The sequence below is a fragment of the Halichoeres trimaculatus genome, unplaced genomic scaffold (assembly GCF_033239565.1).
Source record: "Halichoeres trimaculatus isolate MK-OKI-2021-1 unplaced genomic scaffold, fHalTri1.1 fHalTri1_scaffold_12, whole genome shotgun sequence".
Taxonomy (NCBI): Eukaryota; Metazoa; Chordata; class Actinopteri; order Labriformes; family Labridae; genus Halichoeres; species Halichoeres trimaculatus.
The window spans coordinates 16,246,824-16,263,153 of NW_027437190.1; the positions used below are offsets into that span (position 1 = coordinate 16,246,824).

At 41.0% G+C, this 16,330-nt stretch overlaps 1 protein-coding gene across 2 annotated transcripts in view; it reads right to left on the reverse strand.

Moving 5' to 3' along the window:
* Positions 1-16,330, reverse strand: part of fhod3b (formin homology 2 domain containing 3b) — a 98,707-nt gene that overhangs the window by 18,370 nt on the left and 64,007 nt on the right. The window contains exons 6-11 of one of the 2 annotated variants that reach the window (XM_074684260.1): positions 7,221-7,315; positions 6,221-6,332; positions 5,316-5,410; positions 3,623-3,766; positions 3,255-3,502; positions 511-573 (exon numbers count right to left, since the gene is read on the reverse strand). In XM_074684260.1, the coding sequence (XP_074540361.1) occupies positions 511-573; positions 3,255-3,502; positions 3,623-3,766; positions 5,316-5,410; positions 6,221-6,332; positions 7,221-7,315 (757 nt within the window). The remainder of the gene's footprint in view (positions 1-510; positions 574-3,254; positions 3,503-3,622; positions 3,767-5,315; positions 5,411-6,220; positions 6,333-7,220; positions 7,316-16,330) is intronic. The other variant, XM_074684261.1, reaches the window with a different exon arrangement.

The window sequence follows — 16,330 nt, forward strand, 5'->3', positions numbered from 1 at the left end:
AAAATTTTTTTTTTTTTGTCACCCAGCTCCACTCAGATTCTCCCAGAATCCCTCATCGTCTCTACTGCGCAGACTCTAGCTGCAAACTGCTGCAATGCCCCTGTGACGGGGGTATTTTGGCTTCAAAACCGCACAATGGTAAATGGCGGAGCCACACTGTTCACTATATATACAGTCTATGGTTCAGATATCTCAAGACTTTGTGGCCCTGCACATTGCGGTTGGGTTAGTCAAAGGAAGTTGATCCCGGCTGAGTTAACTCCTGATCCAAAAAGCCTACCAGCACAACATTTTAGCACTTGATATCTTTGGCTCTAATGTAACTTGCTCTTCTTATAAAATAAATGAATGAACAGCTGCACAAAATGATTTAAAAAATAACTGGAATGGACTTGAAAAAGTTGCTCTTTTATGTTGTATGAGTTTTTGGATGCGAAATTTGAAATCTTACACTGTGAAACTTATTTCTGCACATCCTTGTTCACTTAACCTGTTGACCCCTGGCCTTACCTTTCTGCCCAGCGGGGCTTTCTTTCTGTGTTAGATGGAGGCAAGTTGTCTATGTCAGTCAGACTGAAGATGGGTGAGAGGAACAAAGAGAGGAAAAGAGACAGTCAGACGCACAAGAGATGAATTAGAGAAATGCTAGTCACACAAACAAGAAAGTGAGACAAGAGGAGGAAAGGCTGCAAGACCACAATACAACAGGTCTGACAGTCATTGTGTTGTATAGAAGGTTGTATACCTCTACATATGAGTAAATTTAACAGTTTTAGTAGCTTTAATTTTGTTATTGCGTTAAGAACAGCAAATCATGCTTGCATTGCAAAAGGGAAACTCATAATAATTTATGCAACAATTCAAACCACAGAGAGACGCTGACAGGGCTCATGCTAATCTGTTCTTCTTTAATAATCCAAAATTATTTACTGACTTGTCTTACAGTCAGTGTGGCGCAGAGCCACAACTAAAGACAGATGAGGCGTGAATGTGCTACAAAGTAATTCTTTCCAGCAGTTGAGAAAAGGAAGTCATAATGAGTTTCCTTTTGTTGGCACAGTATGTCTTTGAAGATGACGCATGCAACATAAATCACATCTAATGGGAGGGACACGAGTGTGGCTCTTTAGGCCACAGGAACATATTTCAATGAAGGCTAGAGCATGTGAAGCAAAATTAATTTTATGGGTCACATTTTTCAAAGTGCTGACCTAGAAAGTTAGGTTGATGTGATACATGGAGGCACTCACACCTGTAATAGAGAAGGTGTGCCTTCTCTTTCTGAGGTGTTAGGGTAAAACGTGTATAACTTCTACAACTGCTGTCTCTGCTCTGAAACTATAACACCTTGCCCATCACTCACGTGGGAGACATCTGGCCAGACAACAAAGGGGAGGGAACAGGGGTTGAAGTGAGGAAGACTGTCACTGTGGGCGTGCAGAGCAACAGGAAAGACACAGTAAGGTGGCTGGGGAGGAACGCACCAAGGACTAAAGGTCCTCTTTTTAGGTGCAGTGGACACAGGAGAAGAAGTCCTGCTCTTGACGCTCAGAAACTTTCTCTGCCCCTCAGGGTCACTGGCTTTAGGAAGGATGTTGGCCATACACATTACGTTCATACACATGTTAGGACTGTCTGCTACAGCTGGAGCCACACTAGGATGACAAAGTACAAGAGAGGAGGAGTCCAGAGGGAATCAGGAAATATTCAGGCTTCAAAATGGAGAAAAGATGCTGCATAGGGAAAGTGGGAAGCTTTATCACCCAGGGGAGGAACTAGCTGGCCTAAAATACCTTTGAGTGCCCTGTCTACAGGACTCAGTGACTGGATGACTTTCATCATCTGCTTCTTCCTCGTCCTCCTCATCCCCCTCCTCCTCCTCCTCTTCCTCCTCCTCCTCTTCTTCCTCTTCCTCTTCTCTGATATAGGAGGAAGGTTGGAGGAAGGAAAGGGAGGATGCAGGCAGGCGAGAGGGGAAGAAAATTGGACAGAGACAAGATGAAAAACACTCACAAGGAAAAAGACAATGACAGAAACATGCTCGTCAATAACAGCATTAGAAGAGGTATTAATGTTGAGGAGAAACAATCACTGACAGATGAACGAGCAGGTTAGCAGACACTTTCTCAACTATTCTATAAATGTAAGAAATGGACATGCACGAGCAATAGTTACAATGTTTAAGTATGAGTTCTTCATTAAAACAAAATAACTGACAAAACATTACACAGCGGTCACAATTCAGATGAAAGATTCAACTGTTTGACAGAAGTTAAGGCTGCAGGAGATATTTGTACTAAGGTCTATGACCAGTGAGCCATTTGGACCTCTCTCTCAGTTGTCTGGATTTCATTAACAATATGAAAAATGGTGATCTTCAAAGGAGGCTTGAATTTCCTGTGTTGGGCTTGAAGCAGCTAGGCTGGTAACATATGCTGGACTGAATTTAGATACACCTTAAGACCTGAGTGCAACAACCAGTGTTAGAGCAACCTGACAGAAGCTTGGGATGATCATTAAGGACTGAGATGTTGATTTAAAAGACAAAAGTTAAAAAATACTCTGATGTAAGAAATTAAATTTAAATGTTGGTCTGTGTCAAAAAGTGAAATAACACATAAGTAAAATCAGCCCGACAACACATTTCAGTGTTTTTACACTGCTCTGCTACACTTCTGTATAATTCAATGAAATTGCAATTTGCTGCTCGCCTTGATCACCACTTGTGGTTGCTGTGAGTTTGTTTGGTCATAAAGCTTCGTCACATATAAAACAGATGGCTCTGTTGAGTTTGAGCACATTGCGCTCTCAGCAGTGAAAGCTTCAGAGGAGTGCAGAGAGCTCATATCACGTGTTTACAGAAGCTTCCTATTTCCATCAGTGGCAGAAGAATGTTTGACACAGGAGAAATTAATCTAAATGTCACTTTCCAGCATCGCTCTTCTCCTTACTCTTCTCTAAATTACTATATAATTAAATTTTCCTTTTTGGCTCTGGTCAAAATACACAAATCTCTCCAGGAGTGAAATCTAATACTTGTCTTGCAGTCAAATTGTTTCCTGTGAATCAGAGTAATGCTCCACAGACCCAAGGATCAGTTCTAAATCCCTTCTTACTTGTAGCTATCGCTCAAAATTCAAAACACACAAGATGAAAACAATAACCCAATCAATATTTAGTAAGGATTAAGTTGCTTTCCCTCCCTTTGAATGCCTTCCACTTTTCCATGTCTCTGCGACCTCCACTCGTCTCACCTTTCGCTGATATCTTCAACACGCTGGCCACCAAAAGGCAGGAAGCTGTTTACAGGAGTGTGAGGGCTGCTGGGTGACGCAGGAGCAGAGGCGTGGCCTCTGCTGTTCTGAAGCGAATGTCTTCGGCTGCGTCGTCTCTCAAGGCCACGCCTCTCATTTGTGCCACCCACACTTGCCCTTCGGCGGTCCTTGCGGCCGCTGGGAGGCAACTGTGTTTCATCGTCTCCATCTTCATGCCTGAGACTCACCTGGTTCAAAAGCATCACAGAGGGACTGAGTAAATAAGCAGTTATTGTTCCTTCAAATGAAACACACATCACATTACAGGTGCTTTGTTAGGCGACAATGAAGCCCTCTGAGCTCTGGACCTCATAGATGTTGAACTGTTCCACCAGGTCCAGGTCAGTGCCCTTCCTGCTCAGGTGTCTCTGGGCCATGGCTTCAATGCCCTGCTCCTCGAGACAGTCCACCATGTCGTAGTACGAGTCCTGGTCTGGGAGGCCTGCAAGAGTCTGAAAAAAAAAACATGATAAGCTATAAAAAGGCCCTATAACAACCTTCACTTATTCAGAGAGCAAACTATAGAATAGTGCCATGAAAGAAGATGGAAAGGAAGCAGAATTACTTCTGAAGGAATTAAAAAAAACAAAAACTTGGCTTTAATGAAGTATTTAGTGGATCAATTTGATACCAGCCAAAACTTTAATTACTTTAATTCGCTGCGTTGTATCATGTGTTTTTCACAATCTAGTGGTATTGCACAACAAAGTGTACAATGAACCGCAGAGGAGGCTCATAGTGTTTATAAAACATTACAGCCAAAGTCATTTTAACTAAGTTGTTTTTGTTGCTGCTGCTCTGGCCTACGCCTGTGACCCCTTTCCTTAACTATGCAGTAAATGAGATGTGAAAATCAGTCAGGGTGTTTTCAATAGTTTCAGAAAACTAAACTTCCTTTACATTTGGACCTGAGTGATGCTCATCTGTAAATTGTCACAAACACAATTTACAGATCAAATTTGTTACTTCTGAATTAAATCAAACTTCTGGAATCAGATGACATTTTGGAAAAGAAAGCTGCGTAACAGAGCATGTACGCCTCACTTTAACTTTTCAAACACTACAGAGTGACACAGGTGTAGATTAAATCTTAACATGAGCTGTGTCCCAATTCAGGGGCTGCAGTCTGCAGAGGCTGGATTTGAAGACCGATTACGCCACAGCGGTGCATCAAAGGCTGTCCTATTTCAAAGACTCCTCCAAAATGCAGCCAGTGCAGCCGAAAAATCCGGCCTCTTTTTTGGGTAACGACGGATTAGTTGAATCATCTCTAGCCTAACAAATCCCAAGATTCATTATGTGCAAACGCTGAAGATGATGGACATGACCAGACTCTAGAAGAAGTCATGTTTTATCCAGTTTTGAAAGATTTCTTGCAAAAACTTTGTGACTGTGTTTCCAAAACACAGAAAAAAAAATTGTTTCAATGTGGAAAAATGTGTTGTTTGGGCTCTTTTAAGTAACATACCGGGGAAAAACCTCTTTATAAGTCTTTTCATTATGGAACAATTCTATGTTCATAAATGTAAATTCTCTGAGAAAAAACTTATTTATTTATTTTTTTTAATAGGGAATTCAAACAATACATTTAATCAATTCCGTACTCCAAAAAAGCAGTTGAAACTATAACAGCTTGCAATTTATTTATTATTTTTTTCATTTGATCTGACATCCCCCCTCGTGCTTGTTTAAATGTTGAAAATGTACGCTGTTGCTTAGCTCTTCTATGTAAATTGTGTTTTTCTACTCTATCAATAAAGAAAATAATATTAATAAAGTAAAATATTTTAAAAAAATGAATAGTAAAAACATTCTGTTTTAAACGTAAGGTTTTGGTTGACATGTTTGAAAAGTAATGTAAGGCCGACAGGTGAGGGTGGCACCGCTTGACGTCGAGTGTGACAAACAGGAAATACTCTGTAGACCAGACTGTCTCAATTCAGTGTGGCCTTTGCCGGTCTAAGCAGGCTACAAATTAGGATAAAAGACACATTCACTGACCTTATTAATGAGTGTCATTGCATACACCAGCAGCTCTGTGTCCACTCCATCCTTCTCATCCAGGATCTCCATTATGTGTGACCACGGTTTTGTGTCTGCAGCAGAAGTCACACCACATGTAGCACAGTAAATAAAAAGACAGACTGCCAACACAGGGCTAATTTGATCTTCACATAGATGCAGCACAAGTCCCAACTATCCATTTGCTCATGCTAAACTAGCATCTCCACCTGGGCACTGGATTAAAATGAAAACTGTTGTGTCATCTCTAAGCCTGGATAAGAAAAATGCAGTCAGGGCAGTTAGTATTCCTTTAGGAAACTGGAGAGGAAAAAAAAAGCAGCTTGAACTGAAATAAGAAAGAGGCGGCATCGTGTCACAGCCACATGGATCAAGCCCATCTTCTTCTCATCAGGAGCCTGGGGGAGGGATCAGGTTTAGTCTTATGTAACAGCAGAGGTGATGGAGGAAGACACAGCAGTCTCAGAGACACATGCTGCACGCTGATGCTTGGTCCCTGTTTTACAGTGCGGTACTATGCGGAGCATTTTGAGCTGCAGGAAACTAAACCCTGCTGCTCACTGGACTGCACTCTCTACAAGCAGTATTACATAGACAGAAAGGGAGGAATGAAGGATATCTGATCTGAGTGCTGTGTAACAGGAGAGTCTGATCTGCAGCCAGCTGACAGGCACTGTGGATGGCTTGATGAGTGGAAATAAAGAAACTTATCAGCAGCCATTTGGACTTCACTTCAGTAAACACCAAAGCATCACAGCTTAGGATTTTTGCTTTAAATTTCACACATTTGCACACTTCCCTGAGGGTTACTTCACTTTTATTTCTAACTTTTTGTGTGTCTTTTTGTTCACCTGATTTTCAGTCTGGTTTGCGCGGACCCTTACCTTGTTTTGCATCAACAGTGTTCACAGCCTTTATGAGAAGGGCAGCGTTGGACTCGGTGTACTCCACAAACACCAGCAGCAGCTTCAGAGCAGTCTTCACGACCAGACGAAACTACACAAAGAGAGAAATACAGTTCACACAGACATTAGCACCAAACAACCCAACAAATACTTAAAAGTCCATTTTGTTTCAATTATTAGTCATCTCTTGAAGAAACAAACAGATGACTACAATAACGGAGTACTGAAAGCTCTTAAACTCTAAGTATCAAATGGTTTTATATCATCCCATAAAAGCTTTTCCTGTTTAAAACAGCTTGAGAGCTTTGATAAGAGCGCTGTGTGACGCTGAGGCAAAATTAAGACAGCAACAGCTGATGGGAACAAAATGTTTTGTGCTCAAACAGTAGGGGTAGGTTGCAAAGGTAAAGATTATCAAACTATTTAAATGAGTTAAAAAAAAAAGAATAGTGAAGTAGCCTATCAGGGATTTAAATTTCTAAACCTGAAGACTTTTTGAAATGAGAGAAAATAACTGGATAAGAGAGGAATAGGCCAGAGCTGTCTAGGCTCATTTCCTTGAGAGTGAACTAAACATCTTGTCAGCTGTGATAAAACCACCAGAGTTAATTTAAGACTTCTGAACAGCTGCCACATGATGCTAAAAATGAATATTGACAATGGAAATGTGCCACATAACATTATGGGAAGACAAGCGTTTGATTAAAAAATAACACGTTGGATGCCAAATATTATTGTAACATTTATAGAGGAAGGCCTGAAATTAATTGGCAAAAAAGTACGAGGACAGCTGAGTTTGCTTTTGCTGCACATGGCCAAGTGTGACCACTAGAGGGCCAAAGTGTCCACCATGCTTTCATGTTCACACAGTACGCACTGAGTGTGACTATTTCACTTCAGTTAAAGCTCAACTGGAGTTAATGAGTTAACTTTAAAGTACATCTTCTTTTTCTTTTATTGCCATATATTTATTTTTTACCTTAGATCCCACCAGGGTGTAGAGCCACTGGACGGTTTCATTGTGAGATATAAGGCCATTCATCCCGTCCACGTACAGCATAATCTGACCCAGAGCTGGAGAAAGACAGATAAAGACAGACAGGCTGTGGTTAATCATCCGTATTTTTTTTTTTTTTTTTTTTTTTCTGAAAATAAAAAAGGATTGTTACTGAACACTTGCTCTAAGTCATATTTAAAAATGATTAAACAACTAACCCAATCTGTGGCATCATCAGGATGGCACAACCTGACTGAGTCATACTCAGCAAACCCAAAGAAACTCGCACATGTATGACCAAAGATGCTGGTATTTCAGAGAATTTTACACTGTGGTTTTATTTTAATGAGAAGATAAACTCTTTTGTTGATTACAGAGAGGGGCAAAGGTTAATGTTGTTCCCCATGAATCCGAACGTAAATTCTTTAAGACCAGAGCTGCAGTAAACGTCAGCTTTTTAAATATCACAACATTTAGGAAAACAGGGAAAACAGCCCTCTCACACTCATCTCTCAAGCCTGTGGACACAATTGGAAGGAAAATATTTGAGCGGGGTGCCTCACTGGATGCTGACATGACTTCCATCTGTAACAGGATACATAAATAAGAACATAATAAGAGCCAAGGGATCTCAGTGGGGGGCAGTAAATGTGACGGGCTTCTGTTAAAGACGGAGAAGGGGGCAGGGAAGTGAACACTGCTGGACATGAGTTGGAACACACAAAAGCTCCCTTTTAAAGATGTAGTCTTTTTTTTCCCCTTCGTTTCAAAGAGCATCTCAGTGGCCGTCCACACAACAGGGGTTACTGCATTCACATTAAGATGACAGCAGCAGCATGAGCTCAGCTTGAACTCTCTGAAACTCGAGGTGATACATTAGCTGACACGAGGGAAAAAAGGGGCTGAAGTATAAACAAGTGAACACATCGAAAGTGGAACATTTTTCGGAGACTGCTTGACGATTTCTTGGCAGAAGCTGGGGTTTTTGGGGGGTTATACCTAAGAGGATTTTCTGAAAAAGTCATTAAATTCCTCAGGCGTTGTCAAACATGACAAAATGTGGTGGACTTCAAGTGAAGGAGCAAAAAGATGTATGGGCACTGGTGTAAGTTTTTTGTAGGCTCACAAAACTGAACATTCAGGTGTTTTGTGTCGTTAGAAGTTTGTAAATTAATCCCAAACACACAAGAACAGACCAATCGCTTGAGCAACACTAGAAATAAATAAATCACAAGTAATGAAAGCTCTTTAACAGTGAACTTTCTAATACTTATTTTTCTTTCGCCATGTTTAAAAGTTTCTACTGACATGTTATAATGAGAGGCTGCAGTCTCTGTCATATATTTCTCCTCCCTTTTTCTCTAGAGGAGCATGAAAACCATGAATATGCTGTAGATAAGCCAAAATTCCCAGGTGCAGCTGCTGTGCGTGCATGCTATGTGTGTGTGTGTGTGTGTGTGTGTGGACGAGCAACTGCATGTGTGTGTGCATGCTGCTGCAGTTCATCTTTTATCAATCAGGGTTAATTACTCACAACATGTCAGGCCCGAGCATTCCTGACAGTCCTCTCCTGCTGGGCGCTCGGGGCCGCGTGTCACAGCAGTCAGCGGCGTGGACAATACAGCGAATCAAAGCAGACCACATCAGAGCGTGTTTATGAAAACATGATTAACCCCCTCAGTCAGAGCGGGCCAGAGTGTCACCCTCTCCTGTGACTCCCCCACTCTGTATGGGACTGCTGTTGACAGATGAGTGACAGCAGGAATGACATGACGTACAGCTGGTCCACAGAGACCAGAAAGGATCCCTATGGCATATTCTTTGAAAACATATCAAACCGGTGTGTAAGAATCCACTAAAATAACTCTTCACACTAACTCTTTTTATACTTTGACTCTGTTTGGATGAGTAATGAGCTGTACACTTGTTTTCAGATTGGTAGCCGATGTTTGACCCACAATCTTTTATCTGGTGCGTGCACCTGTGTACAGTATCTCCCCTCATGAGGTTTTCAGGAATGTCCATTGAAAACACTGGCGTAAAAAGATAGGTGCCCTTAATGAGGCTTTTAAAAGTGTCGTTACAAACCTGAATGTTCAGCTGCTGACAGATCAGACGTCCCTGATGGTTCCCAAAAGTCAACCGCAAAATGAGCGGACTTCGAGATCATCCTGACATGTTATCATAAGGCATTATATAAGGACAGTACTGACAGGTTATGGGAGGCTTTTTTTCATTTCAACATACTGCCAAGTAAAATAACCTCAAAAAAAAACAAAAACACACATCTATATCATGTGTGAATTTAATTTAGAAAGCAGTTAGGACAGGCATTATATGATGTTCAACCACATGAGCCACGCCAGATTCATTAAAAATGCTGCTTCATGGGATTATTCAATGCTAGCTGCCATTTACATACTATTTAACTGAATACCAGAAACCACATGGACTGCAGTCACCCTGATAACAGTGATGTAAAACAAAGCTGTAGCTGACTTTCTATTATGGGAACGTGTGATGGTTAGAGTCTGATCAGATACTGTTGAAAGGAAACATCTAATAACTCTCAAAGCAATCACCTTTGTGAGCTTCAAAAGGATTTCCACACACTTGTGATTAAATAAGTCATGAAACTGTCCCAGAAATGGAAAAAAAAACTACTTCAAGCTTTGAAAGCGTGATCAAATCATCACACTGCAGTGCATTTCCTAGCCTTGCAGTATCTTTGTGCACAACTGCGACTGTGGGGCCATGACCTGAGGTTTTATCTGAATCTCCACAACAGTCATCAATGACTCAAGAAGAGAGTTAATATAAAGAGCATGTGAGAACCGAGTCTGTCACTGATCTAGGGCCAAAAACATGGGCCTCCATTCGAGTAATCATGAGCAGCTCTTGGGTACTGCACACAAAGTGTAACAATAACACTGCTGAGTCCCTCTGCATGTATGTCACGTAATGAGATGCTGGCAGACAATGAGCTTCCTTCAAAGCACAGTGATTAGAATTTAAATGTAAGCCATTGTGGGAAACGATAGCTGAGAAAGAAAGTAAAAAGAGACTTGGAAGTGTTCAATGAGCAGCCTGGCATCTATACAGACCTCTCACACTCCATTTCCTTCAATACTTCAGTCATGTTTTTGGCTAAAGTGTAGAATGACGATTTGAATCTGTAGTGAGGAAGAGACAGACCCTGTTCCTGTGTCTGAACCAGAACTCTGAGAAGTGAAACCTTAAGGTCTGGTGGAAGTATTTCCTCGGGGCCTCTCCCTCTCATAAACCGCAGCAATTATCTTCCACAGCCCCAGGAATGTTCAGGAAGGGCAGCTCCCTGACCACGACTGAGGTGAGAAGCACTCTGAGGTCTGGGTGGCAGCACCAGCACGAGCCAGCAGACTTAAAAACAAAACCAAAAAAGACTTTTTTATCAATCAAGATGCAAGACATAAACTCAACAGCTTCCACCTCCACAAAACTGTTCACTCCTCCTCCCCTCACCACCCTGCCCCTTTGGTTTCATTTAACATTTTGGAATTTATCAAAACTGGGTCAGCCAAACTGTCTGTCAGCGTACAACATTTATTTTACCACGACTTTGGGACCGGAGCCAAATCTCCATCCCTCACAGTGCAACTTAGTGCCTCTTATCTTATTATGGTCTGCATTAGCTGGGAGCTGCACCCAGGTCTGAAGTGTGCCTCCCTGTGCCGTCGTAAACTGGATATGTTTCACTGCAAAGTCCAGAAAAAGCTTTTTTTTTAATGTAGATTCTTGTGCAGGTATGTCACTGTAATTAAAGTAAACTGTTTATATTTCAAAAGCGTGTGTGTGTCTATACTGTATTCGGGGAATATACGGGTAAAAACAGTCATGACTGTTTCCCGCATATTCTCGACTGGCATCCAGTTTTCATAGTGAGTCATCACAGAATGATTTCATCCGACTTTAAATCTTTATCTTTTTAAACCTGTCTTTGATTTACATTTTCAGGGCAACATTACAAATATGTTGTATCCACAATTAATTACCAATTACCAAAGTTAAATTATCTTTTAAATATAAAAGACCTTTTCATGTCCCGGGGCCTCTTTAAGGGATGTGATATTACACTGATATGTAACAATTCATCTAACATAACAGCTTGAAAAACCACCTGACTTTCCATCAAAATTGGTATTAATAATCTACACAGGCTTTTTTTAAATCTTTTTTTTTTCAAAATCATATTTTACTTTTAATTAAAATAGACACACCCTTGATTTCTGATTGGTTGGTTTTCACTAGAGATAGACCGATATGGATTTTTCCAAGGCCAATGCTTATACTGATTATTTGTAGTTAAGGAGGCAGATAACCGATATTTGAGGCTGATATTAATTTGCAGTCAAAGTGCAAATATTGGTGTCAAAATTTTGAACAATACAAACTCCAACACTTAACTTTATTTAAATACCTTTAAGCAAAATCTTTAAGTTAAATTAAAACTTAAAAAAAAAGTAGCTAAAGTTTTCAACAGTAAATAAAGTTTTCCAAAATTTCAATGTAACTGTAATAACTGTAATAACTGCACTGCTGATTGGATGTTTCCCAAGCCATGACTCTGCTTGTAACCAATCAGATGGTACTGTGGGTGGGACACTGTGGGGACTGAGTAGTGGCTGTAGACAGCAGAGCAGCTGCATCAGAGCCTGAACACTGCAGTTTCTTATCGGCTGTTGGATTGAAAAAAGGCCGATGCCGATATGCCTCAAAATGCCAAATATTGGCCCTGATAATTGGCCTGGCAGATAATCGGTCTATCCCTAGTTTTCACGATAGATTGCAACAGATAGAGTGATTTCTTTATATCCATTTAGCATATGACAGAATATGGCAGGGGTTGGGTTTGTATAAAACTGGTAAGTACAGAAAACAATCAGAAAATGAAAAAAAGACAAAAATATTTCATTGTGAAATTGAATATTTCATACTTTTTTTTTTTACTATGGATCTACTCCCAAGTCGACCTTTAGTCAGTGTTGTTCTAAAAGTTCATTTTTCAGAGTTTTATATATGATAATGGTATCCTTAACTGTAGGCCACACACCCGATTATTACCCAGTAGTGTTAAACACTCACTTCTGACTCTTTAAAAAAGTGAGACCTGATAAAACCTGATTACACACAACATTTCTCTCACTCCACCTAAAGAAGTCTGGCATGTTTCCCCTCCTGCTGTTAGCACTGTGGCAAAGACATTAGCTTCCATCTATGTCTGGTCTTTAAAGTGGCGAATAATGACAGTTACCAGGCACGGATGTAAGAGCAGCCTGAGGAGCTACTGGCCCCAAACATCTCTGATAGGAAAGTGGAGCAACATCCTGTCCTGCAATCCAGGGAACAGCAACAGAGCTGCTGAGTGCACCTCTAAGTAGAAAACCACTAAAAAGTATCTTAAAGTAATGATAACAGCAAGAGTGTAAATACAGTTACGTCATTACAAAAAGCAGGCTAATCTTTGACTTGACAGTTAATCATACTTAATACTGTTCAGCAAAGGTTAACTTATCCTGTAAGAAGGCTGATATGAACCTATGTCATGGATGCACTTCTGACCATCATCTTAGAGGGACCATGTTTTTAGCTGCATAAATAAATCTTTGTGAGATCTTATACTAATAATCTGTGTCAACGTGTTTATGTCTCCACACATTAAGAGCAGACAGAGTACTTTTCAGAACTGACATATATCATTACTGCAGTCTGTCTGCTATAAAAAGACTCAATCAAGCCTTTAAAGAGCCTTTGCCATGTGAACTGAAAAGACTTGTTTCTAAGTAACTTTCCATTTGTAATTCAGCTAATCACCTCGCCCATTAGAGCCAGACAAACTGCCTATGTCAGACTAATTCAGCAAAACAGCTGCCAGGCTTACATTTAGCCCCATACAGTAAAACAACAGGGGGATGCTCCCCTTTTCGCTCCTGAGATACGTCTGCCAGTATTTGACACAGTTTACTATGGGCCTAAGCCCAAATAAACTCCCTGCAGACAAACAAACAGAGCTCATGGAACAATAGCATGAAGTAAGGTGGGGGCAGGCTCTCCAGTATTTGGCTGATGAAGCTCTGAATGGGGCGCTGCAGACCCAATGAACTAAGCAGTGCAGAGAAGAGTACAGTGAGCCGTGAAGATTAAGACACTGGAAGGACAAAAACTATAAATGAGGTTTTCAAAGCTAAACTTCTTTTTCCCTTTCCTATTTCTCTTAAACAAAAAGGTGGGTTAGAAATTAGATCTAGTTCAGAAAATCATCAGTGTAGGGTGAAGAAAAAACAAGTAAAGCCCAACACGTTGGCAGGGAAGACTGGAGAAAAGCTACTGCATGACACACATCCACTTGTAAAGCAAGCTGAAAGGTGAGCTGCGGTAAATTCTTACTGCTCTTGAGAGAGTAGTGGTGTGATCCGCTCTAGGTCTGGCCAGCCATATGCTGAATTCAGTCCGACAGAACAGTCAGCTCACAGGAGTCAGCTGTGAAACCAGCTCCAACACTCAGGATTTCAGTCCATCAACCCGAGTGCTGCACAACTGCAAAGGATTTATTTTTTCTCCAAATCATAGTTTATGTATCTTAGACAGCAAGGTCAGGGATGACAACATGAGAGCTTGAGAAATGAACCAAATCAAACAATCTTATAATATAATTGGCTTGTATACTGAACTCTGCTACAGTTAAACAAAGCTGCAGAGCAGGGTTGTAATTCTGCTGCCAGTGGGTTTCCAAAGCCTGAAAACTTCAACAGATGACAGGAGGAGAAAAAGGAGCAAAATATAGGTCAGCCAGGTGGGGTTGAATTGGGTTCAGATGCAAGCGGTGAGCTCTTGTGATGGGGACCAGAAAGGGTCTGAGGGGGTCTGCACATTCTGACATAGGGAGGAGACGGGGTGGGATGTATCCGGGTAGAACAAAGCCAAAACATGACAACTCATATTGTTTTTATAATCAGTCAAAGGTTGGCTGGACATTTATTTTCACTTCAGACCTTCGATAGTTAACCTGTGGGTAAAAAATGTTAAAACGGCAGGTGGTGTAACCACTTAAAACAGCTCGTGGAGCACACAGTTGTGTATGTTTCAGCACAGCAACAAGTATGTCAGTTACTTTAATTTAACAGCGACGAGGCGGAGAGGCCAAGCTGCAGGCAACGACAGAGTGTTGCCAGCAAAGTAAAGAGAGCTGAGCTGAAACCATGTGTAGCACTCATTTCCCAAACTTCCTGCGACCAAATGAAGTCATTTCTGTCATGCTGGAAAAGTGTCTCAGACCTCAAATTGCACATGAAAATATTATTGGCTTTTCCAAAATATAACTGGCTTTAACAAGAACCAAACCACGTAAGTAATGAATGTAATTTTTGGCATTTTTCAGAGGGCTCTTGGTTTACGGGTGGGAGTTAACTAGCACATTTGTAATGAAGTCAGCAAAACAAAAACAAACCAGTTCGGCAGACTTCAGATTATAACCTGCACGTTTAAACAGAAGTGTGAATGAACTTTCAAATGTGGGGAAAAGGTGTTAATGTGTGTGTGTTGGGAAATGACTGAGTGTTTTTCAGATTAAAAATCTTTACACCAGGGTGGAGAGAGCTGACACTGGCTCTCAGACTTGCACAGGATCGAGTGGAAAACATGCAGGTGTTCCCATGAGATCTCATTACAAACCAGAAGTTCAAGTTTCTGTTGGTGTGACACGGGCATTCCTCGAGATCTCCTTCACACTCCAAACAGCGCTTGTCCACAAGTGTGTGTCAGCAGTTCCTGTGTTTTCCCTCTCAAATTTCCTTCATCCTGGAGGATTAACCTGAACATTTGTTCAACTTTTCCTATGTATAATTCTTTCTTGATTACATAAACAAGAACATGTTCACTGCTACAAAAAGGAGCACATGCACTGATGCATTAGCACACAGCCTCTTGACCCAGCCCCAGACAGAATGGAAATGTTTACCCAGACGATGGGCCGTAGTAAAGGTTTCCCCTCACTCCAGAACTGACGACCTATAACACAGCCAGACAACACAATACGCACTGTTTCCAACAAGAGCTTCCAACAAGGCTGTTAACCCAACTATGTCTGGGTTTTCACTTAATGCTCGGCTTAAACGGCCAGAGCAGCAAGAGGAGAATTCAGTCACGCTCTGTTAAATACTTAGAGAGCCTGGGTCAGAGTATTACCCCAAAACAATGATCCTGATTTAAATCTAAGGAAATAAAATATCAGTCTAGCATGTAATGGCATAAGGGGAAAAAGTGACATAAGATTATTACAGAGACAGTGATCCATTCAAAAATCTTTTTAACATCAGAGGACTGGGACAGAAGGCATTTGCAGTGATTGTATAATTATTCAAAGAAAAGTCTCCCAGTCTAAATGTGCCACTCCACGTCTGCCTGGCTGATCATCAACCAAAAAAAAGTAATACCACTACAGACAGAGAGACCAATAAGAACTTCAACAACAGGGTCTCGTGTTTCAGGTGCACTTGCAGACAAAAGCTGCTGCTGTGTGCGAGACTAAAAGCTTCACTCAGGTTTGTTTGAAGGCCAGTGCTCCAGCAGACAGTTTAAAAGGCAATGAAACACTCAACTAAAGCACATCTCCCTTTCAGGCCCTCAGAGAAACCCCCTCCTCTGGATACCAGGAAGTCAAGGTGCTTTAACTTAAAGAATTATAACTACCGTGGCATTGAAAACAGAGGATCCCAAAAAGGTAGCAGCAGAACAGAGAAGGGGATAAAAAGATCGAGAGAAAGACAAAGAATGGATGCGATAAAAGCATGAAATGAAATATAGGCGTGACTTATTTGATACAGTAATACTTTTGGACCGTTTACAGCGCAACTCCCATTTCTGTGCTGCCTATAAATTCACAAGTATAACTTACAGCATGTAAGTCTGTGTATATACAATAAAATACAGCATGTGGTGAGATATGGCCTTTGGGGAATAAAGATAATTTATGTTTAGTTAAAGAATATGTTTTCCTCAGCTGAATCCAAAACTCAAAAGGTGAAATAAGGGGAGTTCCTCTAAGTTTCTATGGATCA